The 9,209-nt window shown below is 32.9% G+C and overlaps 1 protein-coding gene across 1 annotated transcript; it reads left to right on the top strand.

The window, feature by feature from the left end:
* The first annotated feature begins 410 nt into the window (after window positions 1-410).
* On the top strand, window positions 411-8,246 carry LOC117101813. The gene is made up of 6 exons (XM_033241902.1): window positions 411-563; window positions 1,343-1,456; window positions 1,694-2,358; window positions 2,662-2,787; window positions 4,326-4,486; window positions 5,946-8,246. The coding sequence occupies exons 1-6, from the start codon at window positions 531-533 to the stop codon at window positions 7,049-7,051; spliced, it is 2,205 nt and encodes a 734-aa protein (XP_033097793.1). The 5' UTR covers window positions 411-530; the 3' UTR covers window positions 7,052-8,246.
* The last annotated feature ends 963 nt before the right edge of the window (window positions 8,247-9,209 follow it).

The raw sequence follows: 9,209 nt of genomic DNA, 5'->3' as shown, positions 1-9,209 counted from the left end.
GTCTAATAATAATATAGGCCTATATTATATATATTATATATGAATTGAATATATATATGTATATATATAATATATATATATATATAACATTCTTTGATGGTTATATATACAGTATATATAATTATAATTATATATATTATTATATATGAATATAATAAATGTAAATTGTCTAAATCTGGTCAATAACGCTTAACTGTTTAATGATTTTGAAGATTTTGTTTGTCATAATAAATAATATTGAATACTGTACTGCACTTGTACCATGTCGGTCCACTAAAAATCATAAATTATATGGATCGTTTCTCCTTCGTTGTGTCGAAAATTACTATTTACCCGGCAAAAAGTACCTCCTACGGCAACGAATCTGTGCTTTTGCTGTCTTTTATCGCCTTACGTTATATATCCAGACGCCGTTTATATAACCTTCACTAGGGAAGAAAACGCCGACGATTGGTATACGATGGTTTTGTAAGATCTGGCAAATTGGTGAATCCTAAAGAGTTGTCTGTCAAACATGATAGTAATTATCGATGTTTGCAATGCTGATACTTGATTTCGAGAAGGTAAAATCATAGAATATAGGCTACATAATATCAAGCATAGGCCTAGTACTTAGAATAGGGGATGTTATTTCAGTTATCCTACCTAGGCCGTGCCCAAGCCAAGCGAGTCTGCGATGGAGCACGCACATGTTTTACCGCACCAGAATGGTGTTGATTTTGCTCCTCCATGTACGCTGGTTGGTAGAGCTAGAGCTAGCCCCTAGGCCTAGGTATGTGCATTAATTAATATGATGTGTGAAAGGAGGCGACTTCAAAATGTAATCAGATGATCGCTTTGATGGTGACTGAACAAATAAATAATAGGCCTTGCAATCGAAAGTAAACTCATATTTGCGTGGAAAGTAACTTTGAAAATAGGCTCACATAATCTTTTAATTTAAGTATGGACTGCGATAACCTAGGCCTAAATTAGTTGTTTTTTGAGAAGTAAGTTGTCTCGATAAAATGCCTCCACCAGTACCAAATGTTATCTGTCCATGTGACTATAGCCCAACAGTTCTTCCCCCCCCCCCAAAATGCCTCCGGGGTATTTATAATGCCTTTGACCACTTGTCGCACGGTCATCTTTTTCCAGCTCTGTGTAACCTAGGCCTAGCATATTTTAGACAAAGGCCTAAATATACCTAGGCAAAATTTTTTGCAAACTTTGAAAGTTTTAATCATAGAAAAGTATGGCATGTAAAATATTTAACAATACATTCAAACACAAGTGGTTTAGTAAACAGAAATGGTTTGTTTTGATAAATGATGAGCTTTGACTTTGTTTTTTTCATTTCTAGATGGAAGTTGACGTAAGCAATTGTCTTGCATGTGGTGATGCTGGGCAAGCAACTCCTTTAAGACGTTATCACTTGAACCTTAATGATGTGGTCCAATGTTGTTCTAATAAGCAGGTACTGTATCTTAAATTATATTTTTTTAAATCTTATGAACAAAATAGTTGTATATTTGAACTTGACTATATTTTGATTTTTTGACCTGATTCAATGTTTTGATTGTATCTAAAGTTATCAAGATTTTTACCACAGACAGTATAACTTGAACATACAGTAAACAAATATTATAAGAAATTAAGAATATATTTTCATTACTGGAAAGAAATAATAAGGATTTTTTTGCTGTAATTTCAGTGTACATACCATTTGCAAAATGCAAAACTGTCAAACATAGCAGTGAAAGAGAATGCTAATTTATCAGAATCATCACTGTTCCACAAGGCAAGTAATACAAACAGAAACAGCTTAGGAGCTTCAGTTATCCAATGGACCAATAGGAACTCGCTGTGTTGGCTTGACGCCTCTATGTGCGTCCTTGTGATGATCAACAGCCTTCGGGAATGCATCAACAAACTAAAAAAACGTTGTATACTACAACGGCTGTTTGAAGCTTATGATAAAGCAATGGATGTTTATTGTGAAGACCAATATTTGAATAGAATACTTGACAGTACTAATGGAAAGATCTCAGTTCTAGAAGAAAATGTAAAGATTGACGATGATTTGATGTGTCAGGACTTACCGCTAGTTGAATCATCTCTTGATCTTAATGAGACTGTTACCACTCTGAGTAAATCTAAAGTGAAATTAAAGGAAGCAATAAACATTTTAAATAACATAAGGGACAAGGTATTTACTGAGTTGCAGCCAATTCTTAAATGCAAGGTTGATGATGAGGATAGTCCGTTGTTTGCCATTTCGGGACTTCTGAATGAAAGCAAACCATTTGCAGAACACTTCTCAGCACGCTATCACTTGCAGTTCCACTGTACACTGTGTGGATACATTCAAGTCACATGGTTAGTGTAATATAAATTTTATTTAGTCATTTATATGAAAAAAATTAAAAACAATTGTATGTTATGAACAATATCCAAATTGTAGAACAAACATTAATAAAGTTACTGATATGGTGTTGATAAAAATATTGATATTGGGGTGTTCGAAATTTCCAATTAGTGGTTGGCCTATAATTTTCTTTTGAAATTGTAGCCCATGCCTCAAATACAAAATCTATGGGATACTAGTTGTTTAATTGCAGTATAGTATTTCTAAAGTTATCTGTTCATTATTTGATTACTAATGCACAATTTCTTTTTCAGTTTTCAGAAAACATTTGTAAGCTTTGTAGAAGTACCAACTGGATTTGATTTTAATTCTCCTGTAATGTTGAGGAAGTGTCCTGAATGTAATGCAAGCCAGCAACCAAGTCAACTAGTTTATCACAGGTATGAATCAAATAATACTTACTTCATTCATTCATTTCATTTTATTTTATTTCACACAACAAAAAAATACAATATAAAATTCTTCAGAAAAGTAAATAAATAACAAGGGCAATGTAATCAAATTAAGTAATATTAACAAATTATTAAATTACAATAAATGATAGTAAGTGAAGATATAATAATTAATAAAGTAATAATAATAATGATAATAGTAATAATAAGATAAAAATAATAATAAAATTTATAGTAATAAAAATGATGATAATAGTAATAATAAAAATAATAATAACATTTATAGTAATAAAATTTATAGCAATAATAATGATAATAATAATAATAATAGTAATAATAATAATAATAATAATAGAAAGGTTGTGTGCGGAGGACACAATAAGCCATTAAGGTTTTAAGTCTGTGCCTCCAATTAACTTAAGCTAAGTAGTATTGAGAGTGAAAGAAGGCCTAAATTAATTCATCAAAACTGTAAGGTTAATTACAAGGAGAGTGTAATATTTATAAAATAAGAAGTGATAGAAAAGATAAGTTAATAATAATTATTTTATTTGTAATTAAAACAAAAGGTCGTGAAACAAAAATAAAAATAAACAAAAAATAAAAATAAAAAATGCAAGTAATAATAAAAGGCCAAAAATAATAATAACAATAGGTCGATAAAATAAGTGAAAAAGTACTAACAACATCAGAACAGAACAAAGATAATAAATAATAAATGAGAAAAAAGGGAGCGATTTTTATATTATTATAATATGTAATTTTGAATTAGAATGTTTTTGTATCTATGTTTAAAGGAGTTAATATTAGGAACTTCCTTGAGTTCAGATGGCAGATTATTCCACAGATATGGTCCGGTGTAAATAAAGGATGTTCTTCTTAGAGAGGTGGAATGTCTCTCAAAATAAAATTTTTTGCAGTTGCAGATCTGGTATTATAAAAATGTTGTTGACTAAAACTTTTAAAATATGAATAAAATTGAATAAAGTTGATTATTGCTTAAACGGAACATAAACAATGCAGTCTGGAGTTACTTTCGGTGATTCTAAATTGATATGGGACAATATATGTCAGTACCAGACAATATATGTGAGTACTGCACTGCGGCTTCCATTGGTGCCCAGCCATATTTCCCACTTTCAAATATTTGGAATTTAGAAAAAAAAGAAAAATTTATTTAATTTACATTATTTTTTTTATTTCTTTTCTCTTCTCAGATATTTTGAGTCGGTGTGGCTTGCGTAAAAAAAGTACTCATTTTTCTGACTTAACATGAGAGTCGTTATTGTTACACCAATCGTAATTGAATTCATAATTGTTATTGGATGTTATTTTCCTAATACAATCCATACATACAACATCCAATCAGAAATTGGTGTAAGACTGGTGTTACAATAGACATGCTAATGAAAAACATTTATTATTTATTAAATTTATTACTATGTACAGTAGGGTATTTTTGTGTTTTCATTTTTGTTCAATATTTGACAAATATCTAAATGTCCATTTTTATTGTCTCTTTGCAGACTGTCACAGTGTGTAATGATGCACTTTGTAAATGGTCTTCCTCATAATAATCTTGATCGGTTGGAAATGTTCGTTGATGGAGATCATTATAAACTTATAGCAATCATGCAGTACAAGCAAGCTCCGAAGCATTTTGTGGCATGGATGAGGGAGAATAACGGTAAGTTAATTATATTATTTAAGTGGTTATCACAGAGCACAAGTGGCTTCAATAATTCACAATAGATGAAAATGAAAAATGTGTATTTATGAACAGCAAATACAGCTCAGCTGATGTTTAGCACCTCATAAAATGTTTAAAATGCTTTTGACAAAATTCACACAAAATAATTATATATACAGTAAAACGTCCATTTTACGTACCCCTTGGTATCAAGGGGTATTCGTAAATTTAAAAATTTGTAAACTAAATCACGTGTCAGTTTCCACTACCTACCCCTAGCTATCTTCTGCCACTGAGCGCCGACAGGCTAGTGGCGGCCTGGCCGCGAAAAATTTTTTCCTGGACGTTCAAGGCAGTGACGATTGGCTGCGCAACAGATTCAATATACACTGTAATGCCTCCCCTTGTGTCAGCAATAATCTCATGAATATTTATAGATTGTCCTGCTGCTGTCGAGGGTTTATGCGATATCCAAAGCTTGAGCAAGTGGACAACATGCATACAACACTGACAAGCCCTACTGCAGTAGACCTTATTGTGATGGAGAGAGGGTTAATTTTGAATCTATGGCGCTACCAATCGCCACTGCCTCAAATGTTCAGGAAAAAAATTTTCTAGGCCTGGCCTAGCACGAACCGTTGGTACAGCAGCATGGTCTACCGTGCTAGAGCCTAGCAGAAATTACCTTCGATAAAAACCAAATTATTGTAATCACTGGCATTCTTCTGTTTAACAAAATATTGTTTTAATTCTTATTAAAACATCTGTATGTTTTAAGGACCTATCAAGTTCTTTCTATTTTTTAGATCACTGAATTGTTGTTACTTACATGCATTTCGCGATCATCTACCTCTTCACGATGTCAATTAGTTGTTGACCCCCAACACACTTGTTTACATGTGCGCTCAATCCGACGACTCGCGACAAGCCTGATTTTATTAAGAAAAATCTACATTTTCACTCATACATACTCAATCGGACATTTTTTTACATTAATAATTTGTCGATAATGATGTCATCATAAGCAAAATTGATTATTTGTGAAGTCGACGTTCGTAAAACAGACGTTTTACTGTACTTAATATTGGCATTAATTTAATTGATTTGGAGCTCAAGGACGATGAGTTGAAAACAGACAACAACATACAAAAAATAATCAATAGAAAAAGCTTACTTGCACAACTTACAACTTAATTACTTGTTTAAGTAATTCTGATAGTTTTTAAATGTATTGAAGTAATAGTTTTTAAATGTATTTAAGTCATTCAAATACTGTAGTTATAAAGTTGGTAGTAGGTTGTGATGAAATTGCACTATAGCCTATTTTTAGCCATTGGCTAATTTTAATATACTTTTATACCTGAATAAAAGAGATTTGTAGAACCCTTCCAATACTATTAAACAGAAATAAGTCCAATTGAATATAATCATTATATTTTTCCCATTTGTTTTGCAGAAAACCTGTGGATAAAATGCGATGATTTAATGTCTTCTGAGTGTACGTGGTCAAACAAAGTGCCCAACATACCACCAAAAGAAATCCATATCATTATATTTGAAAGACAAAAAAGACAATGTGTGAGTTGTTTTAAACAGCTTGATTACATCAACAGTTTGATTAATTCAACCGTTCCAGTAAAAACGCCAAAACAGACCATCCAGAAACATCTACAAGTACAACCTGGCTCATGTCAGACACTTGCGGAATTGCCAAAACCATCCCATCAAATTATACCGCACACTGCCAATAAAAATTTGTCCATGAATGGAAGCAAGTTTATGGGATTCGAAGAGAGTAAAGAAAAGAACATTCATAGACTGCACACAAAGAAAAAAACTACTACAGATAATGTTCTTCTTGACAAATACCTTGACACCTGCTTAAAAGGGAATATGGCACTGTCATCAGCATCAAGTATTGCTAAACCAAAGGTTAATTCATCCAAAAACCCTGGAAATAAAAGAATAACAAAACAATTGCTTAATAAAATTCAATCTAAACCAAGTGATAAAGTATCGATTGTGATGGCAACAATTCCAGATTGTCTTTTACCACAAGTGTGTGCCAAAAACCCTAGACAAATTTCCAACCGCAATAAACCTGTTAAATTGGGCTGTGAATCGACCACAGCTTCGTCTTATACACGAAGGAAATGCCCACAGTTTCATACAGGACGCAAAACCAAGTTTCCAGGGTATTCTTATGGGCAAAAGGTGGACGATGAGAATAGGAAGTTGTTTGATGGCTTCAGAAAAACTTCAATCACAAGAAAAGAGAGTGTAGACTTAACCGTACCATCTCCTAACCCAAGCATTACATCTGATTTTAGTGGTGCCTCCGATGTACAGTCGATGGAGATTGATACTCCATCGGAGTGCAGTTTAGACAGTAGTGGGCTAGACAGTCAGGGTAGCGCATGTCACAAGGAAAATATATCACTTAATGCAACATTAGATGCCAACAGCGCATTTACAGAGTCAGCATTTGATCTTCTAGATGACAACCAGGATGATTTTTTATCATCATTACTAGAAACCAATTTTGTTCCAATACCTTTTTAGTTGTACTCACCATGATCGCCATATCTGGTAAAATACTATTAATAAATTTGTATATTTTATTACTGTTGGTACTACATAAATGTAGATGTTATTGTCAACAGACTTGCATATATCTGGTAAAAAATAATTTTGTACATTTTGTTACTGATGCACTCCATAATATTTTATTGGTATAATTTATAAAGAGGAATTGCAGCATTTTCTCAGCTTGAAAAACATGTATGCATAGTTCTAGAAGTGTACGCTGTCTGAGAAGTGCGTTGCTCATTTTACTTGAAATTTTAAAGTGAATCTTACTTGTGTTTCAGGACAAAGATTGTCGATCCTTGCTGTGTTATCTAGCCTTGTAGAATTTCTCTGGGCATGAACAAAAATTGATAATAATAATACAAAAATAAAGATCCACCAAGGGTGCTCAATTATTTGCAATTGGATTGACAAAGTTCTGTTTGTACTTTAAAGTGTGCATTTTTGGCATGGTACTGTCATCACACAATTTTATGCAAATATTTAGCAATGTGGCAAGCACAGTAATATAAATTACATACAAATCTATTTCATTGTTTTGTTCATATTTTATAGAGCACATTGAATATTACAGCATTTTGTTGCATTCCAACAATATAGGATTTCTTTCCCATACCCTCATAAGTATTGGTTTTAGAAAGTTGCATTTGTGTGTCAAGTTATAATGAAGTCACTTCTTGAGACCCAAGGGTCTCACAAACCCCGACAAGTACTGATTAATGCATACTGTTATATATTATTTGCATGAAATATGTATTAATTTTATTGTTAAAACTAAAAATGATAAATCAACATGGTGTAATTATAATTATTGCTATAAAAAATGTAGATATTTGTTTAATAAAAGTACAAAAACTAATGTACCTGAACATCATTTGTATTAGTATTTTTTTTATATACTACAGGTTAAATTTGTAAGCAGTGGGCCTTTCCTAATTGAGAGACTTACCAATCAGAAGAAAACATTTGTTGTTCCACAAACACACATGATTGTGAACGTTTGAGCTTGGGATCTTAACACTATTAAAGGGGCAGGCTTAGTGGTAAGGTCCGCTTCCATCATTTTTCGCGTATTGTAGCATAAGGGGCGTATCCACGTTGGTTCTGGAGGATGTAACCACAGAAAACCAATAACCTAAGCAAAACAACTCACTGGGTCTTGAAATGATAATGATGATAATAATAATTTTGGCTTATATAGCGCATTATGCTAAAGCCTCAATGCGCTTAACAGTAAAAATAAAATAAGGATGAATGAGTTGTGAAATAACATTGGCGAGGAATTATGAAGTGCTTTGAAAACAAATAATAAAATCTTGTAAGTAATTCTCTGTGTTGCAGGAAGCCAATGAAGGTGCCTTAACACAGGAGTGATATGATCCTTAATTGGGCTTAAAGTGACCAAACGGGCAGCTGCATTCTGAAGTTTTGAAATGATGACTTAATAGTCTGCATTAAATGTTATTTTTTTATTTAGTCTTCATTTGCCAGCAGGTCTGAGTAGCAATATCCAGTGGTGGTGTCAGCTGGGGAAGAGGGTAATTCCCTCTCCCCATTGGACTGGCCTGGACCCCTGATGCCACGACGAGGTCGTTGGGCCACACTCCATCCACAAAAACCTTCCTGATTGGGCATCTATAAGCAAAAAATACGCTCATAGATGAGAATCACAACATAGGGCCTATACTTTTTTTGCCGATTAGCTTTCACGACTGCGATCATCGAACCCCCCGCCATTCAATCTTCGTTTTTTTTTTTTTTAAGATACACTATGGGGAAGGGACAGATAGCCAGTATTCCTTGTTAGATGGCCCAGAGTCAGTGGTATAGTATGAGTGGGGAAATGAGGTGGTTCATAAGATACACGTATACGTGGTACATGGGTAAACATTACCTGTATTACGTACATTTTAGTCATATAGCTAATTATGGTACTATTCTATAACAATTGTTACAATAGCCTGTCAATTTTATATTTTGTGGTGTCTGATAGATCAACAAACTGGTTTTCTCTAATAAAGTGTTTCTGAAGGCCATATATTATGGTTTTTGTTTCCTATTACTGTATTTTTTTTATATCTGAAGCACATGTATGTCTATGTTAATATGCCTGTATATACAGTATATATAT

Source organism: Anneissia japonica, unplaced genomic scaffold (genome assembly GCF_011630105.1).
Source record: "Anneissia japonica isolate Jap-2015-1 unplaced genomic scaffold, ASM1163010v1 scaffold1005_len2656397_cov198, whole genome shotgun sequence".
NCBI lineage: Eukaryota > Metazoa > Echinodermata > Crinoidea > Comatulida > Comatulidae > Anneissia > Anneissia japonica.
Note: the sequence above shows the minus strand (reverse complement) of the source record. Positions and strands in the feature narration are given on the sequence as shown.